This window comes from Thamnophis elegans, chromosome 8 (assembly GCF_009769535.1).
Source record: "Thamnophis elegans isolate rThaEle1 chromosome 8, rThaEle1.pri, whole genome shotgun sequence".
Lineage (NCBI taxonomy): Eukaryota > Metazoa > Chordata > Lepidosauria > Squamata > Colubridae > Thamnophis > Thamnophis elegans.
Genome location: NC_045548.1, coordinates 52,208,860 through 52,229,443, shown reverse-complemented (window position 1 = coordinate 52,229,443; position 20,584 = coordinate 52,208,860). Strand labels below are relative to the sequence as shown.

The 20,584-nt window shown below is 36.0% G+C and overlaps 2 protein-coding genes across 3 annotated transcripts in view; both read left to right on the top strand.

Annotated features, from left to right (window-relative positions):
- Positions 1-8,481, top strand: part of PIP4P2 (phosphatidylinositol-4,5-bisphosphate 4-phosphatase 2) — a 30,014-nt gene extending 21,533 nt beyond the window's left edge. For both annotated transcript variants that reach the window (XM_032223171.1, XM_032223170.1), the window contains exons 4-7: positions 2,270-2,393; positions 3,871-3,923; positions 5,053-5,143; positions 6,969-8,481. In XM_032223171.1, coding sequence (XP_032079062.1) covers positions 2,270-2,393; positions 3,871-3,923; positions 5,053-5,143; positions 6,969-7,112 — 412 coding nt within the window. In that variant the 3' untranslated portion in view covers positions 7,113-8,481. The remainder of the gene's footprint in view (positions 1-2,269; positions 2,394-3,870; positions 3,924-5,052; positions 5,144-6,968) is intronic.
- Positions 8,482-12,493: 4,012 nt separating this feature from the next.
- C8H8orf88 (chromosome 8 C8orf88 homolog) lies at positions 12,494-19,644 on the top strand. The gene is made up of 5 exons (XM_032223283.1): positions 12,494-13,029; positions 13,141-13,232; positions 16,217-16,301; positions 16,810-16,916; positions 18,871-19,644. Exons 1-5 carry the CDS (start codon positions 12,963-12,965, stop codon positions 18,916-18,918), a joined length of 399 nt encoding a protein of 132 aa, XP_032079174.1. The 5' UTR covers positions 12,494-12,962; the 3' UTR covers positions 18,919-19,644.
- Positions 19,645-20,584: the final 940 nt, after the last annotated feature.

Below are 20,584 nucleotides of genomic sequence, written 5' to 3'. Positions count from 1 at the left end.
TTACATTATATATTATCCTCTATCTGCAGAAGAGTATGACTAATTGAGTACTAAACTGACTAATTTTCAGAAAAAGGTGTATGGTTAAACCAGAGAACTAAACTAGAAAAAAGTCTGATGGATTACTTTCATTTCCTTTCTTTTACTTTGGTATGATATCTAATCAACTCCACCAACCTAAGGATATGAAAACAGGAGGAAAGTTGGTTATATCTGGTAATTGATATTTATTACCTCAACAGCAATTACACATAGTCCTTGACTTATGATCAACATTTCTACTGTTAAGTGAGACATTTATTAAGTGAGTTTTGCTCATTTTATGACCTTTCTTGCCATAGTTATTAAGTGAGTCACTGCAGCTGGTAAGTTAGTAAACATCTTGTTAAGTGAATCTGGTTTTCCCATTGACTTTGCTTGTCAGGAGGTTGCAAAAGGTGATCATGTGACCTTGGCACACTGCAACCATCATAAATATGAACCAGTTGCCAAGCGCCTGAATTTTGATCACATGATCATGGGGATGCTGCAAGAAATTGTAACTGAAAAATGGTGATGAATCATTTTTTTCAGTGCTGTTGTAACTTTGAACGGTCTCTAAATGAACTGTTATAAGTCGAGGACTACCTGTATTGAATTAATGTATACATGGGATGATCTTGAGAACTACATACTAGACATGATATTAATAATGCTGTGGTTTTTTAAAAAAAATGCTAGATTAGGTCTAAATGATGAAACCCTTTATATTTGCTTTAATCCCCTTTGCCCAAGAGTTTAATCCACCTTCAGTTTCACTGATCCAGACATAGATGGATTAATCAAGGAGATTGATCACTAAATTCAATTTAACTATCTTTAATCTGTAGAAGAGGATTGTAAAGTGGAATATGTGTAATGCACAAGCACGCACACAGATAGGGATAAACATGGTACCAGCATTATTTATTGCATTAAAGTCAAACCCACATTTAATTAATAAAATGCTTTCTTATCATTGTTACCAAACCAATAGAGATCACTCTTCTTTCATTGTTTCCTTATCAGTTTCTAATGGTCCAATACATTGTTTGCAGCAAAACTAATCAATCAAGAATCCTATGAATAACAATTATGAAATTAGATGTTTTTGAAAACTGAACAGGATATCATGCAGAGTTTTTCTTCTCAATCTTAACTAAAGCAATCTATAACTTTTGAAAAATATATTACTGAAGCATTGTTTACGTTCCTCTGAATAATTATAAATACAGTCAGGATATTGACCTTACAATCTCCATTTCAGAAAATGCAGTACTTGCAATCAGTTCAGAATTTATAGTAATTTTTATGATGTATACTAAGATCACCATGAATTTGGTCTTGGGCTGGGAGTAGTTTGGACCTGAATATAGTACCTTTGGTTTTTGAATAGTATTCAGCTCCAAACTGAAATCTTCTAGATCAGAGATGGGATTCATTTACTGTTACTACGGGTTTGCCCAGCACCGGAAATGTGATTGTGCATGCGCAAATGAATGCTTCAGTCACATGCACGCGCCATCCACACATGCGTGCAATTCGCTCATGCACACAGTCCACACATCCGTGCGATGTCAAAAACACAGCGATATAGGATGGGATTGTGCCGGGCAGATAGGCCTTTACCAGGTCACCCAAACCGGTCTGAACCAGCTGAATACTACCACTCTTCTAGATGGTACTTTAAGTTCTTCTGATCAATCCATTTAACTTCTGAAACCAGACTTCTCTATTAATCAGTTCTCAACGAATTGGATTTGAAGTTGGCTATCACCTGGCCTAGTTACTAGAAAGAGTATACAATTACTACTTTAACCAGTGGTTTTAACAAACCATGGATCAGAGTAATGAACTCTTTGTAGTTATCTTCAGCGTTTTGGCTGCTTGAATTATAAGGATGATAGTTTACAGGGATGGTTAAGACTTCAAGGCAGTGCAGCCAGGTTACATAAATAAAGTTTCAGCTCTCAGTAACTCAGGCAGTTTGACAGTGGAAATAATTACTATGACAGCTTCCCAGATGTGTTCAAGCCGAGGTGAAGTAGCAACTGTCTGAGATGGTTTGATTAGGATTCCTGAATTCTAAACTTTGATTATTTTACAGAGATTGATACCAGTTTACCCGACTGTCTTTGTGTTTGGTGCAATTGAGCCAATGAGTTTTCTTTGTAGAAAGGATACTAGATGATGAAAGAGTTTTTTTCTCTCTTTTTTTTCTGATATGGTATGACATCTTTACTTCTGACAGTAGACGCATCATTAATCTCGGTCCAGTAATGCTTATTCCAGAGGAGCAGCCAGCGCATCCTGCAATACCTGCTCAGCCAGAAGGCACCAGGGTAGTGTGTGGACACTGTGGAAATACATTTCTAGTAAGTACAATCATAATGAAACAAGAGGGTCACATTAATTCATTGGATAGAATATTCAAACTAGTCTGAGGTTTTTAAATCTTTTGTCATAGTTCATTTATCATAGCAAGTTCATTCACAAGCATAAAATGTAAGCTGTAAGGCAGGGGTGTCAAACTCAAGGCCCGAGGGCAGGATCCAGCACACGGGATGCTTAAATCTTGCCCATGGGGCCGCCCTGAACATAGCAAACGACTGGTCCACAGTGCTTCTGCCAAAGAAAATGGAGCTCAAGAGCCCATTTTCTCTGGCAAAGTGCTTGGGCTGCCACAGGTGCCCCCAACGTGAGTGACATTGATCTGGCCATGCCCACCCTGGCCACGCTCACTCCAGCCCCCCCAAAATCAAACAGCCCTGATGCAGCCCTCAGTCAAATCAAGTTTGACACCCCTGTTTTAGAGCAAAACATTAAGAGTTTTTCTGTTCTAAGTAATTAATGATTCTGTGATATGAAATAATTACTGCTAACTAGAAAATATGTACTTTGCACGGACACCTGGGACTAAACCTAAAACCTGATTCTCCAATTACAAGATGATGAACAGGTAGTTGTCGGCTTACAACCAGTCACTTAGCAACTGTTCAAAGTTTTGAGGGATACTTCCAACATAGATTCAAAGTTCCGATGCCCACCCCCCCCTGCAGTCATGTGACTGCACTTTGGGTGCTCAGCAAGCGGCTACTTGCCCAAGGTCACATGACTGCATATTTCTTCTGGTTTTGCATTTGCATTTGCTTCTTGGCCCATAGCGAACAAAGGGTTTACTTAATGACTGCCACAAAAAAGATTGTAAAATCATAGTCATATGGGGATCCGACTGTCACAACTTATGACCGTATTAGGCAGGTTCCCTTACAATTATAAATCAAGGACTACCTGTAATATATGACAGCTGGATGACACAGTGCTGTTAGCTGACCATTTGAATGAAAGAACAATTAATTTTCTTAATCATGCCATGATTTTGTGGATGTCTATGTATCGTTAGAAATATTTTTTTAAAAGACTATTTTCTATGGACATCAATAATCTCTCTATCTTATTACCTACCTACCTACGTACCTACCTACCTACCTACCTACCTATCTATCATCTATTGGTATCATCTATCATTATGATTATATGTAGGTTAAATCATAATCATGGAACACTTATGATATTACAATTATTAGTACTGAAAAGTACTACAATTCTTGAATAATATACAGAGGTCTGTAATTAGCAAGCCACAGGAAATTATTTTACATAGAAATCCCAAACCACAAAGTATGGGGCTATTGCCTGCAATAGAGCATTGCAGTGACGAAAGAAAATAAGGAATAAAAGTCATGAGAAGCAAACTATTTTGCTTTGATACCCATGACATTTAAAGTGAAGCAAAATAAATATTTTTCATGCTGGCATTTTTTTCAACCTAGGCTTTTTTTTTAATTGCAGTGGATGGAACTGAGATTCAACACATTGGCAAAGTGCCCACATTGCAAAAAAATGTAAGTTCCTACAAATACATCTATAAATCCTAGTGATTGCAATTTTATTCCAAATATTAGTTCTCAATATTCTTTTTAAAAAAAAGAATAACATTTACAATGTTTACATTGTCAACAGATGTTTTCATTTCTAACATTTTCAAGTCAAAATCTTGTAAACTTTCTTGATTGTAAATGCTTTGTATGCAATAATTATTTGAGAATAAAATGGTAAAAACAATTTAGTTTTTCTCCTGTTAGCTTATCTACCTAATTGTCTATTCAGACACCCATTTTATGGTAAAATTAAGTGAGTGATGCATGTACAATTTTTAGTAGGCTTGATTTTCACTTTTTTTAAAAGTTAAAAGCCCATGAATTACTATGTAGAATTGCACTCTAGCCAATATATCTGGTTGAGGCTACCCTTCATATGAGCTTTGAATTAGATATTTCAAATCTAAGTTAATAAATACTTGCTGCCATATACATTTTAGAATGAAAATCTCACTGTCTTTGTTATATTTAGAATCAGAATATAAAGTTGAGAAAAACCAGGTTTTACCACCCAATAAAATTGCTTGAATCATATCCATTATCCGGATTTTAATGGTAACAAAGCCAAATTGCCTATAAAAACTGAAAGTGTGAAATATAGTAGTTCTAAAGAAGTTAAAACTACCCTGTGATAGACATAGCATTTATTCTTTCTTTTTCAACAGTGGGAACCCTTAGGGAACAGATTAAAGGCCTCAATTAACAGTGATCAAGTCATGCTTTCTCTTCTGTTTTAAAGTAGAACATTTGTTATTGAAGTAAAACTGCCTAAGTCAGTCAGTTTAAAGACATTCCACCAAGATTTAAGGGAAGAATTCTAATCACAAGTTGGGCACATGGGTCTTTTTTGTTGGAATCAGCCTTAGAGCTTTTGGATAATCACATGATAGCTTACTGTTCCTGCAAATATGTTGGAATGTCTGCAACTAAACAAACAATTAGAATTATGAAATGAAATAGTTTTCACACATGATGTGACTTTGAACCCCAAAGAGTTTAAATTATAGATTTATCTTGTACGTTCTTCAGTGAACCTTCAAAATCATTGTATCAATCATTGTTTAATTCTGGCTATGGAATACTGTGTTTTCAGTTCTTCTGTTGGATGTGCGCTCCCACGAAGACGGTGCTGTGCATATATTACAATTGGAATGATATTTATCTTCATTGGCGTTGGATTAACTGTAAGTAACATTAGTGTTGGTTTTTAATATTGACTCAGACACATGGTATGTCTTCAACTAGTGTCTTATCAAAAGTTTGCAAATCAGTTCTGCCCTTGCAGATTATAAATTAGAATTTATGGCCCAGATGACAAGTAGTCCTCAACCTATAACCAGTCACTTTTTGGCAAAACCATCTCTGAGTGAACCACTGGTTTTATTCAAGCTTATGGCATTTTTCTTAATGACTGTGATGATTTCTTAAACGGCAGCCACAAAAAAGTTGTAAAATCAAGTTGGTCAGTGATTTCATAAGGATCATAAATTTGAAGATTACTTGTACATGAAATAGAAATTGCCCTGTGTCTTCTTGGCTGTGCTCCAATTAGATCTTTAATGGGCCTGATGGTGTTTTCAGCTGCCAAATATGGAAGCATGCAGCCTTCATACTAGGCTGGTTTATGTTGCCCACACCACAAGACAAATTTTCACCAAACAATCACCCATCAGATATTACATGCAATACCTTCCATATTGTCCAGAAGGACTTTGCTTTTATTTTTCGCAGGGAAGAAGTTTTAATATAGATATTACATTGCAATTTATGAGGAAAGACATTTTTACAAAACACTTTTGTTAGTTTAGAAAATTTATTCTGTATTTTGCATGTACTATTTGTTCTTACTAATTTCTGCTAGAAAAAAGTGTTGTAAAGAAGAATATGGTTCCTGATTCTCTAGCTTTTGGTTCTGATGAGAAATATTAGCTATTCTCAAGTATGTATGTACATAACTCTTTGTTTACAATACTGTACACACTTACTTGGGAATAAATCCCCCTGAATTAGCATCCATGATATACAATTGTAGGTGACTAAACCATACTGTTATACTATGTAGTATGTATTAGCATAAGATTAAAAAAGCTATTAAGAAAAAAATGTATGTTATTATAAATGGTGAAGCATACTAATGGTAAAGTCATATTCTAAATTAATACTCAATGTCTTCATATAGTATCTTGAAAGATACAAGAAGATCAGCAAAGTTTCTCTGGAAAAAAATGAAGAAAGGGAGAAAAGTGTGATAAGAGTGACAATTTCCTGTTAGAAAACTCTAAATTTTAAAAAAAAAGCATTTCCTTGACGCATTTAACAGAAAATTTCTTACATTCTTATCATATGTTTATATCCAGCAATTAAAAACACCTTAGTAAGACCGGCTGATGCTATAGAGGTGGCCTTTCTGAAATTCTTCAGTATTCGGCACAGTATTTGTAATAGAACTACATGTTTTATACAGATTTTTTAAAACATTAAATTATTCCGTGTTTTAAATCAGTTCAAGCAAAGCAGCAGATAGGTAATCCCTGGCTTATGACCACAAGTGGGAACAGTATTTCTGTTGCTAAGCGAAGCAGTTGTTAAGTGAATTATGCCCAATTTTATGATCTTTTTGCCATGGCTGTTAAGTGAATCATGAGGGTCATTAAGTGAATCACATGGTTAAGTGATCTGGCTTCCCCCATTGACCCTGCTTGTCAAACATTGGCTGGGAAGGTACAAATGGTAATCACATGACCCAGGGATATTGCAACCATCATACATACATGCTGGTTGCCGAGTAGAATTTTGATCACATGGTCATGGGGACGCTGCAACGATTGTAAGTATGAGGACCACTGTAACTTTGAAGGGTCAGTAAAGAAATGGATATAAGTCAAAGACTATCTATATAATTGTTATCAGAAATAAGTTATCTGTTAGAAGTCAGGGAATTTTAAAAACTATTCCAAGACTTAGTACTGTACATTAACTATATTTTTCCCCATATGTTTCTTTTTAAAGGTTGGTACCCAGGATTTTGCTAGAACATTTCATGCCACTTACGTTTCGTGGGCTGTCGCTTACCTCTTTGGCTTAGTCTGCTTGGTTCGAGCCTGCTATTGGGGAGCTGTAAAAGTCAGTTATCCAGAACACAGTTTTGCATAGACTTATAATAGTATCTTATTGGAAAATGGAGCTTTCTAGAGAATCTGATGGTTATAGGAGCCAAGTAATTTAAACAGTTTTCCTATTAAATGTTTCTGTTTTGTTACTAAAGTTTTAAGGCTGGGGATCCTTTTAAGAACAAATGTTCATTGCACTACATTATATGCAAATAGTTTGTTTTGCTGCTAGATTCCCAAACTCTGAATACTAAAGCTTTGTTTACACAATTGTACATCTGTCTTAAAAGAACTGCTGAATTCAATTTCAATTTATAGTATTTTTTTTTTCAGTATTAAATGTGCTTGTGCCATTTGGGGATGAATATGTAAAAGCAAGAAATATTTATAGGTGTTTCTACAAGTGCTTCACATTTGTATGTACACTTTTAAAACTGTCAAAGCAACTTGCTTTAGAATGTTAAGCAATAAACATTTTGCTTGAAATGCTTAGTTTTAACTTTCACCTAAGATCAGCGTGACCTTAAAAAGTGTGCATCATTTTCAAAGAAGTGGAGTTTTTCTTAGGGATATACTATCCTTTCAGATTTCCAGTTTGAGAAATATGGTATTTTAGTAGGCTAGCTAAAGAAAAACAAAATCATTTACCCTCTTCAAGTTGAATTTCAATTTAACTTGAATATTCTTTTTTTATTCTTGTATTTTTTTTAAACATCCAAAGCCATGATTGGATTTCTGGAACTTTCCTCTGGTTATTTGTATGAGTTCCTTTACAGGGTCTAAATAAGGGAAGCATTTGATATGACTTGTTTTATACATTTAGATGATTTTAGAGTGATGTTGGGCTATCTCTTAGTTTGTTTAGATTGGTCATTTATTTTCCATAATGGGAGAATAACTCTCCAGTCATTATAAAGGGACATATTTATAGCTTAACTCAGCTAATAGAAAATTAAATAGAGCAAACAAGTTATCCTGATCATTCCATCAATGTGTAGCTGGTTGGTACAGTATTAAAAACTAATCATGCTAAATGATAGATTATTATTTTTTTCATGACTTGTTCACAAATAGAATATTGGGACCAGTTACTGCACTGACCAACTTTGAAGTTTTACAGAATATGGTTTTTTTTTTAAAAAAAAATGGAGGGAATACCCTGAGCTTTAGATTATAGTAGTCCTTAGACAATGGAAATAAAGAAAGTAGACTAAAATGGATTTTCTAGGATTATATATATATAATAACCCTGATAAAGGATAAAGTGATGCTTGGCTGAGGATTTGGAGCACAAAAAAACCTAAATGTACATGGAAATTGTCTTTGTATAATGTTAAATGTACAAAAGCAGTAGCTCAGGTTTATCATGTACCTTTTAAAATATACTAATAAAGATGATTATTGAAAATGAATGTTTCTTCTCTCATCAGTTGGTGACTGAAATTCATATTGCTCAAGGCGCTTGCCATCAAGTACTCAAATCAACAAGGAACATTTAAGTGTGTGTGTGTGTGTGTACTTGTGTATTTTATTTTTTAAAATGCTTTAATTTACAGAAATTGTTTTTGTAAAATAGATATTTGGAAGATTTCTGCTTAGATTTCTGTAATGTGTCTTCCTCTGGTCTCCTCTATTTGGAGGCAAGGAAATTCTCAAGATCGGCTAGTCTAGTGATACTTTTTCGTTAGGCTAACCCTGCTCTTTGGAACAGAGGCAGCCATTGCTCTCTTTAGCTCAGGAATTCTCCAAACCAGGAGGTCCACCTTTTGTTGGATTCCCCCTTTTTTGAGCTAGCGAGTAAACGTGCCCCTCTCCCCCCTCCCTTATCAGAAACTCGGATCGCGTGTAAATTCCTTCCCCGGCGAGGGCCTTTTCTCCCACTGGCAAAGAGCAATCGGGGAAAGCCCTCTACGCCCTCTCGGTCTGGGAAATCTCTCTTCCCACGCCCCGCAGCTACCAAAGTGACCTCCCGTAACATAATCCTCAATTCCGTTTGTGAGTTTCTTTATATCCCACACAATCTGGTCCTAAGGGATAGGAAAAGGACCCCCGGTTTCCCCTTCTGCTAACATCTTGCCCAGCTGACTGCAACGGAAGCTGCCCAGAAAGGGAAAAGAATCGGTGAAAGAAGGCAGCTGGGAGTCTCCCAAGCGCCGATTGACTAATAGAAGCTTCCCAGATCCACATATGTAGTCAAAGATACTTATGTGGAGATGTATTGATGCATAAATGTGTTGGGTGTGTCTGTGTTTATGCATGCATACTTGCGCGCGTGAGCATCCGGGGAAATCAGAAAATGAGAGGCTGATCGTGTGGTTCAATTGCTGGGTTTTGATCTCCGCCACGCAAAACGCAAATCCCTTGTGCTTTCGGGAATGCATTTTGAAGACCAAGAAACCAGACAAGATTGGCACGATGCAGGATTATTTTTCTATCTTCCCCAAACCACACTTAAGTGACTGCAGGTAAATTTCTCCCACTGAGGAAGCCAGCAACACCTTGTTTCGCAAGCAAGGTCTTAATTGTTTATTGAGAACAGCGTCATCCCCGTCTGATTTTGGAATATCTGCGCAGGCGTCAACAGCAAAAGAGAACATTTCTAGACAATCCCTATAAATGTATAGTTTGCCTTGACCACCTACAAAAGTAGTAGTTGGACATTTTCAGGAAAAGCTTTAAAATGTCCTCATACACGTGGGGGGTTAAGATAAAGGATGAGATACTTTATCAGAGGATAAATTTATGGTACATCCTGGCTACAGTTTCCTTTAAAACGCAGACCCACCAATGGAAGTGGAACTTGATCCAAGAATTTGGGAGTCATTAACTTTGCAAAGCAGCTTTTAAATCACATATACGGTACTTTCGCTCCCGAATCACAAGCAAAAAGTGTTTAAGGGTCAATATTTATATACAGTACAGAAATAAATGATAACATTTGGTATACGCAATGAGTCAGAAAACAACTACAGTAATTGAACAATAAAATACATTAGAGGTAAGAATTCAACAGTAGAAAACATTGGTTAAAGACATCATTCCACAAACAGCAAATTTATGGGTTACTCTACATGAGTAGAGCTTTTTCCAAGAGTTTCTTTCATAATACTTGAAAATGTATTCAAGGACCTCTAGAATGCACTCCCTATTGTTTAGTTTCTAAAGGTTAGTTCCTGCAGCTAAAAAAAATGGCTTTGGCTAAAACAAAAATGGGTATCTTGAACTTTAAAAGGAAACATGGATGCCATGCTAAAGCTACTATTATCTTTATTAAAAAGCTAAGAATGAAACTTAAAATTCCAGGTAACATTACTGTGGAGGAGAAGACTACATTAATTTTATTTATGGGGTAGTCCAAAAGTCATCATTTTAGGACTCATGACATTACAAATTTTAAGTTTATTTGTGCAACTGAACAAATTGATGTAATATTTTTTAATGTGTTCATTTTCATATTAAATCATTTTGTGCTTTCTAAATACAGAAATATTAGAGTAATTGAATGTTTATGCCCTTACTTGAATACCACTCATTTCCTATAGTATATGTATAGTATAACACACACACACACACACAACATAAACATTCAATTATTCTAATAACTTGCTTTTTGTATTCAATGAGTCTATGTTATATGTTTCTCTTGTGTTAGAAAAGTTTTGATTATTTTTACATTATTGAATTATTATTAATTACAGCATCTGGTATTGAAGCTAGCCCGGGAACAAATATTAGAAAAGTAGTTCATCCAACACGGAAAATGATACATACATTAAGTATATATAATATATCAGAAAGCAAATGATCTAACAATAAATACCTGTAAAACCCACAAGTGGCAAGTTTATAAGTTACATTATTCTTTTCCAGCTGGACTTGTATCTTTCTTAGAACTTGCCACTGCATTCAAGGATTTTTAAAAGAATATGTTGTTGTTTAGTGCTAAAAATACAAGTCTTCATTTACCAAAAGAAAAGTCTTGACTGAAAAGGAAAAAAAAAACATTTTTCCCGAAGTTAAAAAAGCGGCCTCCATTGCCATGTTGAAAGTGTTAGTATTATCTTTTTAAAAGTTAATAATGAAACCTAAAGTTTGAGGCAACAGAATCACCTTCTTGAAGAACATGCAAGATAACCAGACGTCTCTACGCATTTAGATTTTATAACAAGACTATTGTATGCACAAAAATGGAAGGACACTTCGATTTCTACCACGGACAAATGGTTGCAGAAACAGATGGGAGTTGGCTGAAATGGCAAAATTGACCGTTTTGATTAAAGAAGACTATAAATGCTTTTGCTTCCACATGGAGACAGCTTCTGCACTTTGTGTTTGAAGTGGCAAAGAATGAAGCTTTGATTTTGGGTTTTACCTATTAGACTGACAGATAGAAATGGCTAGTTTATATTATTATGCAAAAACAAAAAGTTGTGATTTGACATTAATACCTTATTTTACTGCAAGAGTCAGAAGTCAATGCTTCTTTTTCCTTTTCCTAATCTTTCCTCACTTTTCGTCCTGCCCCTTCCTCCCAACTGTTTTCCTATTTATTTTTGTATTTTGTATCTTATCTTATAACTCAATGGGGAAAAAAAGTCAAATGCTGTAGGGTGTGCTGCTTGGGTAGGGAGTTGGACTAGATACAAGGTCCCTTCTAACTCTGTTAACCTATATCTAACTTGCTTGAAGAATATGCAGGCTAACCAGAGGTCTCTTACACTTTTAGGCTTTACTAAACGTATGCCAAATTATTCAACGGTTACCCTTTAAATATTTTTATATTCCCCTTTATGCGCTTTCGAACAGCAGTAAGAAACCTAAGATTCTTCGAAATAAATGGATATAAAAGAGCGAAGGCAAGAAACGGGAGGAGCCTTCCCGTTCTCCACAGGTGTGTGCCCGCAAACGAACGCCGAGAAGCCAAAGGCAAAGAGTCAGGGGTGAGAGCGATGAGTGCTGGTAAGCAGGCCTCCAAAGCCAACTTTGGTTTTTTAAAAAAAAAGGGTCTGTGGTCGATGGTGATAATGATGACGACAACGACGATGATGGACAGTAACGGCTGCCGCCAGGTTCCCTGCGCGCGCCTTTAGAATACTGGCGACTCTGCCGAGGCGGCGGTTAGCTGCTTCTCCGCCACAAACATTCGGGCCGTCACTTAGCCGGGCTGTCCCGTCCGGTTCCCTCTCGAAGACCGCTCCTTGCGCTCACGGGAACGGCCGGCGCCGCTCTTGCTCCTGGGGTGAGAGCGCAGAGTGCTGGTAAGCAGGCCTCGCTTTAAAAAAAGAGAGAGGAGGAAGAAGGGGCCGTCGAGTCGTCGACCAACAAAAAGGTCGAACGCCATGGCTCCAGAGAAACGGCGAGGCCGCGCCAGAAAGGGAACCGCGCATGCGCATCAAGCGCATGGCCCTAAAGGGCGGCCGCGGCCGTTTTTGCCGCCCGAGCTGCCCGAAAATAGGAAAATATTTTTTTATTGTTTAAGTGCTTATGAAGTACGGTAGTTCTTCCTTATCAATTTAGCGCTCTTTTATGAAGGCCCCTGAGAGTGTCCGCCGTTTCTTACCGTTCCAAAAAGAGTTCGCTTTTTTTAACCCCTACCAAACTCAGTGGGCGTTTTTGAGTGGAGGCGCCTTGAGGAGTTTTACAGACATCCACGTCCAATTCAGATTTCCTTTTTCGTGCAGTCGCGTCCTAGCCCAGCCACTAACTTTTTTTTTTAATGTGGACAGGATGGGTGGAGGGTAGGAAGATGGGGGAGGGTTTAGGCAAGGACTTAAGTACTAGACATGGCGTTGGGAAGTCCTGAAATACTACACTTTTAATTGCCCGGTTTCCCATCTGTATATATTTTGGGGCTGTTTATTTTTCAGCATGGCATCTCCAAGTGTTTTAACAAATGGAAACTAAGAGATTGATTGGTAAGCACCTTCAGCCAGCAAGATCTCTGTGCCTCTCTTCTCGTGGTAAGTGTCTTGATCACCTTAAGTATTTGTGCAGAGAACACATTAATACAGAGATTTAGAAGGGCACTCAGTGTATTAATGAAGGACTGAAGCTATTCCTTTTTTTTACAGCATCCTTAACCACAGTATCAACAGACTCTGGTAGTTTTCAGGCTGACTTTCCATGCAGTGCTTCTGTCTTTTTACATAACGAAATTAGTTCAGTAAGTATTATTTCAATAAAAGAGCAACAACAAAAATCCCTCTTTTACTGGAACCCCACGCTATAGATACCTTAGATGCTGTGATGTGTAATAATATTTGGCTAGTTTCACATGCCAGCGTCATAACCCATTACTTGAACTTGTTTTGAAATAACAGTCTGTAAAATAATAATTGTGATTATTTTGTATTTTAAACTACTAGGATGAGAACTTTGATTCAGTCAGTCAGTCAATCAATCATTGAATTTCTATAGCCATCCTTCTTAGCCCATGATTGGGTTGCTTACAATTGGGGAAAAAGTACAATTAAAAACAGTAAAAACATCTGAACTATATATACGTAGGAGCAAAATTCTTGGCCAGTTAGCAGTACAGGCAGAAAATGGGGTTTTTAATCACATTCAGCACCCCAGGCATGGGAACAAAGCCAGGTTTTTAGGACCCAAGACTGGCCCCAACCCCGTTAATCTTTCATAAGGCCCTAAAAACCTGGCTATGTTCTGTGGAACATTCTACCCTGCAGGAAAAGCTTGTCCTCTGGTCCCTGCCAGCGAATACTCTGTAATTTACTGTACCTACCCCAAATTAAAAAATGGTATAACCTTTTTGAACTAACAAACTTTATTAAAAGGAATAAGTTTTTGTGAGCTAGACCTAAATGACATAGACTTTAAATTGGGATGAGGTAGGGGAAAATGAAAGAATACAGTTGGTTAGGCAGGTATAGGCTATATGTTGGACAGATTACATGCCATATGAGAGGATATGTAAATGTGTACCAGCCATTGAAGATATTGCTCATGCTTCCCTCCCCCCCTTCACCTACAGTATAGAACCCTAAGTCTTAGATATTTAACATTCCTACTTGAAAGAACAGTCCACTGGAATCTGAATTAGATTGTCCTATTCTTTCCTCAGCTCTAAGGAATATATTGTGAGCAGAACTGCCAAGTCTATAGTTAAGACAGTCAAGTTAAGAACCCATTATTTCAAGCAGATTGGGGTGTTCTGCAAAGGTCTTATACTTATCTGAATGTTGATTCTCTGTATTTACCACATGTTTATTTTATTATTATATTTTTAACTTATTTACCTGAAATTAGATCAGGTACTTTTTAAAAAATATGATCAGAAGACTAATCAATAAACTAAACTATGTTGCACAGATTATGATTACCTTATCAGCTGACAGTTATAATGCATTAAAAACTTTTAAAACATTATGTTTTTTGAGACATGGAAACAGCTACCATATTTTTCGGAGTATAAGACACCTTTTTCCCTCAAAAAAGAGGCTGAAAATCTGGGTGTGTCTTATACACCAAATACAGCATTTTTTGCCTCCTGAAGCCTCGCCCCTTTACCAAAATGGCCGTGCATAGCTTTATGGAGGCTTTCAGAGAGCTCCTTGGGGCTGGGAAGGGCAAAAATGAGTGAAAAATGGCTGTTTTTGCCCCCACCCAGCCCCCAGCAGCATTCTATAAGCCTCCATAAGGCTTATGCATGCAATTTTTTTGACCAAAAACGGCCGTTTTCACAGAAAATGGGCCATTTTTTTCTTGTTTTTGTCCCGTCCCACCCCACCAGGAGCACTCTGCAAGCCCCCCCTCCCAAGGCTATTCATGCCTTTAAAAAAAAATGGGCCCGTTTTCGTGAAAAACAGACTGTTTTTGGAAGGTTTGCAGAGTGCAAAAACTTTTTTTTCCTTTTGGAAAGCTCTTTAACTGATTGATGAGAATTACATTGATAAAGTGCTGTGCCAGCAGAAACACCTACCTATCTACTGTATTTCTATCTCTATTTCTCTCTCTCTATCCCTCTACCTACCTACCTACCTACTCTCACTCTCTCCCTACCTACCTACCTACTGTATTTCTCTATCTCTATTTCTCTCTATCACTTTATCTACCTACCTACCTACCTATTCATTCTCTCTCTCCCTACCTATCTACTGTATTTCTCTCTCTCTCTATTTCTCTCTCTATCCCTCTACCTACCTACTCACTCTCTCCCTACCTACCTATCTACTGTATTTCTATCTCTCTATCTCTATTTCTCTCTATCCCTCTACCTACCTACACACTCTCTCTCTCTATTTTTCTCTCTCTCTCTCTCTCTCTCCCTACCTACCTACATAATTTTTTCTCTCCCTCTCTATCCCTCTATCTACTTACCTACTTTTTTTAAAAAAAATGCCTCTTCAAAACCTTGGTGCGTCTTATACTCCAGTGTGTCTTATACTCCAAAAATACGGTGTATTGTACTTAGAGGACTTCTAATATGATATATGCCATCATTTGCCAGCCTTGACCTTCTAATAGATCAGACTTAATGAAAGGATACAAACTGATATCGGGAATCAAAAGAAGGACTAAGTTATATAGAGCATTTCAACTTCCAGGGCACTCTACTACAAATCTCAAAATGATCATTTTGCGAAAATGAGATTGTAGCAGCAAGAATGAATGAGAAATTGTTCAATTTTGTATACATCAAAAAGTTTCAGACTATCTCAAAATGAATGTGTTTTATCCCAAGTATAATCACTTAATAACTGTCTTGCTTAGCAGTGGAAATTTTGGCTCAATTGCGTAAGTCAGGGTCTACCTGTATCTTGTCCTTTCAAAATGTAAATGGTACATAAAAGCAGCATAGAAAAAACACTAACAATTTTGTGGTGGCTGATCTGACAGTCTTATATGTATGCTTGTGAAAATGTGATAGAATTTCATTGAATCTAGTTCTTCCTTGCACACTGTATTTTGACTTCTAACCTTATGGCTTGCAATTAGAATGTTATGGGGATGTTCTTCACTATTAAAATTAAAAGTGGTATACATTGTATGAATCTGTATAATATATGTATACAATATCTCCTGCATTAATTATCAAAAGTTCCTAGAACCACGTAAAATAATATACAAAATATGTATATTAGATATATATGCATATTAGAATATAATATGTATTACACTTTATTTTAGATATGTAAATCTAATGGAATGCTGGTTTTAAATGACAATTTGATTCCTAGTCTCTCAGTGCAGCATAAAAATGAAGTCTCAAAAGGTAAGTATTAAAATTTAAAAAATTATCATGAAGAAATACACAAAATTTATTTCGGGTTTTGAGCTTAGACTTTACTATTAATTTTTAATTTCAATTCAATATTTGAGATATATCTGTCAGCTTAAATGAATTTTTATTCAAGAATTCATTTAGCATACCATGCTTACAGCAAAGATGGTATTTATATTTCAGAAGCTCAAGGGATAAGCCACATAATGATTGCATGTCAATCCAATCTCTTTATAACACTAGACACTGAACTTTAAAATTCTGTATAAATTACTATAACATTAGTATAGAATGATAATAATAATTCAAATGATAGTTACTGTATATAAACATCCAGAACCATACTTTGTTATTTTTAGTAATAAGGATACAGATTTGCTAAATTCCTCTGTAAAATTATTTGCAAAAAAAATCTAGTCACTAATTTTCATTAGAAGATACCTGATTTGTATATCAGTGTTTCTATTACTTTTCATTAATAATTTTTTTGTGTTGGCAGAAAGAATAACATATAGCAGAGATTTCCTTCTGAAACTTTCAGAGGTTTCACTTGCCCAAAAGAAGCCAGAATTTCTTCCTGATCATCCTATTGTACTGGAAAAATCAGTAAGTATATGAATTTAAAAGCGAGGTTGTAGAAATAATTTTACTGACATTTAAATTAGTAGTACAGTTTTATTATATAGTGAAGTTGCAGCATAGATATCCGTTCTTAGTCACAGTGATGACAGAATTATGATACAGGTAATTTCTTACCAGATTAATTATCTCTAGTAGTTTAGGGAAGAACCACATTTCTATCACAAATGGTAATTGCTGCTACTTATTATATTATTTTATGAATAAATGGGAAGAAATCTGTATATATTATGCAAATATTCTCCATAACCCAGAATGATACATACATAATCTAAGCAAAGTGCATTTTGTATATTTCATGTTATTAAAAACTATTATCCTTTAGATATAAAAATAAAGTGGAAATGAATGAAATGAGACCATGGATGTCTGAAGGCTTTAGAATTAATACATAAATAACGAATAGGTGTTCATGATTTTCCTACCTATTATAAATGTAAAGTGATGTTGAACAAAAGTATATACCAAAATGAAACGAGAGACACTTGGTCCTTCCAAACTTTTTCCCACTGAAATATTGGGGATGGGTTTTATAGTGAAAGTAGAACTGTATATAGTACCTGTACATGTGTATGGATGGGGAGACTGACAAGGAAGAGTTTCAGTAGCAGTTGCTCAAGGTTTTTAAAAACCATGCTTCTTTAACACTGGGGAAAGTGATGCTATGTTTCCAATTTGCAAAATAATGCAGCTGTAATTTTTTCCTGTCATATTTATACATGGATTTCTGTAAGCTAAAGAACATCTTTTCATATATTTTTGTTATATGAACTGTTTAGATTAAGTTATTGCTTATAATTCCATAATTCTGCAGTCATTCACACAGTGGTTATAAATACAAAAACTACATGTGATTATAAATGCCTGTCTGAACTTTACTAATACAGGTAATCTTGATTTATGACAGCAATAGAGCCTGAAATTCCTTTTGCTAAGAGATGCAGTTCTAAGAGAGAGAGTGCAGGAGTCAGGAGGATGCTTGGGGGGGGGGGGGGTCACAAGGGTACAGGTGTGGGATGTTGCGCAAGTGGCCAGCATAGCATTGAGGGCATGGGGCTGGAGGAGAGTGCGTGGGGGAGAGAGGCTTATCACAGTGACTTGTGACCTTCCCCATTGATTTTTTGGGGATGCTAGCAAGGGAATGTAGCAAATGGTGATCACATGATTGGCAGGTGCTAGAACCAGTTATAAATGTGAACCAAATGTCCAGCTCACGATCACATGACAGTAAGGGTGCTGGGGTGGCCAGAACTCTGAGGACTGGTCATAGCCATTTATTTAGCACCATTGTAACTTAAAATGGTCACTAAAATGGTCATAAATTGCAGATTACCTCTATATCTTTCCAGTAATGATGAGCTTCTGGGCTAATAGGTATCATCTAATTACAGTATCTGGTATCCTGACATTTCATCAGCAGTTGTGGCTGGCATTTTCTGAGGTAACAGCGATCTGCTTTGTAGCAAATTTGTCAGATCTCCTAATTAGACCATAACCTATTACTCTGGAAGGTCATCACTATTAGATTGACACTGGCTGTGAGAGCCTGCATCAGTATATTAGCATATTTTTATTGATGAGAATTGAGAAGAGAATGTCTGAAATAACATTAACTGCATTGGGTATAAAAAGCACTTTGTGGAGGGGAGATTAAAGCTGAGAGTTGCCGGTATGGAATAGTATTCTTCTGGATGTCCTGGCACAACATTATTTTACTCATAAATATTGCTATTATACTTTAATTCATTGTTTATATATTTTTCATAGCTCTTCTAATTATGTTAGAGGATTGAGTTTCTTAAATAGTTTGCAGTTTTGTCTTGAGTTGTGTCTCAATCTAATAAATGCTAACATGTTTCAAAACTTATTTAAATATGTAATGTTTTTTATTAACCAAATGTGTGGGCCTTTTGTTTTGTAGAAAAATTATTGTTTATTACCCGCTACAAGCAATGATAGATCTTTCTGAAGATAAAGAATGCGTCTCTTTTCACCATTTAAAAAAATTAAGGAAAAGTGATCTGTAATATCAATAGACTGAATTCAGATGTATCTTTTACAGTTGGTGTAATCATCAGTAAAGCTATATTCAAGCAAAAATGTATGTGAATCAACTTAAACTGGTGTCTGATTCTGAACTAGTATTATATTAAGATTTTTGTAGTGATAGATAAAGGAAACAATTGCTGAAGTGAAGCAGAATCATTATCACTTGTCAAGTTTTAGGAATGCTACATATGAAAATAAGTTGCAGATCCTAACAAGTCTCATTCCTCACCTTTTATTCTAGCAAAATTCCAAATATTGGGAATATGCCATATATCTCAGTACTATAAACTGCTCATATCTTGTGGCTGTTTGCATTTTGACTAGATGCCAACTCATATCATAAACTAAACTGAGTTTGGCAACATGGACACACATAACTTCTGTTTCCATGCACCAACCTTCTTGCTAGATTGTAGAACCTTTTAACATCAATATGTCCAAAAAAATGGTATGAGCACTGGAATCTTTGATGATTTTCATGCCAAACATTTAAGTTATAAATAGCAAAACATGATCATCAAAGATGTAGATTGCCCCATATCCTTGGTCCCAATTTAATTAGCTGTATATAAGCAATGTTTGTATTGGGCTATTACAAATGCCATGATGACACAGTGGTTAGAATGCAGTACTGCAGGCTAACTCACTGCTCATTCCAGTTTAATCCTGAGCGGCTCAAGGTTGACTCAACCTTCAATTCTTCTGAAGTCAGTAAACTGAGGACCCAGATTGTTGCAGTGCAATTGTGCTTACTCTGTAAACCATTTAGAGAGGGTTGTAAAGCACTATGAAGCAGTCTATAAGTCTAAGTACTATTGCTACTTGTTTTTTGTTAAATGCTTAAAACTTTCAATTCAATTATTAGGATTTAGGTGCTATGTCATTTTTGAAAGTTTTTTTAAAAAATATTGTACATATAAGGTATTGGTTATGTGTTAATAATTTGGTCTCTATATCTGTCATTTCCCCCCCTCTTTCCCACATTTTGCTGTACATTCTTTTCCACATTTTCCCTAGCGTTTTCCCACAACTGCAGAATCAACTTTTTTTCAGATCAACTAAGTATTGATCCTTTTGTTTGTGATAGGAATTGATCAATTGATTGTCATGGGCTGAGAGAGAATAACTGGGTCAAAGTCACCCAGACAGCTTTTATATTGAGACGGGATTAGAACTCAGTTTTCTCGTTTCTAGCTGATGCTTAAGCTTTAGAACTACTAGAGCAAATTGGATTTCACTTTCTTTTCCACATGATAGCATCTAAATAGTTAACAAGATTTTGGATTCAAAGATACATCTAGTTCTCTAGTACAATGGTCGTCCTAATCTAATACCACTAATCAATTACTGTGGTATTTTGTTCCTTTCAAATTTTTCCAAATTCTGCAAATATGTTACAATTGTAAAGTTTTTCTGATGAACATTGAACTTGTGTTACCTATGTTATGAATGTAAATGTGGAATGGTATTTGCTTTTGTGAATATTTTTTTTAGTTGCTTGTATAGGACAACTAAAGATACTTGCTTTCACTTAGAGCAGCATTTGAAAGTTTACATACATCTATATTTATCAGACTTTCAAAATA

Bases quoted from the DNA above. Each gene is read 5' to 3' on its own strand.
- C8H8orf88 (XM_032223283.1), top strand. From the start codon at position 12,963: ATGGAAACTAAGAGATTGATTGGTAAGCACCTTCAGCCAGCAAGATCT. The intron at 16,302-16,809 runs GTAAGTATTAAA...TTGTGTTGGCAG, and splicing joins TAAAAATGAAGTCTCAAAAG to AAAGAATAACATATAGCAGA. The intron at 16,917-18,870 runs GTAAGTATATGA...TTTGTTTTGTAG, and splicing joins CTATTGTACTGGAAAAATCA to AAAAATTATTGTTTATTACC.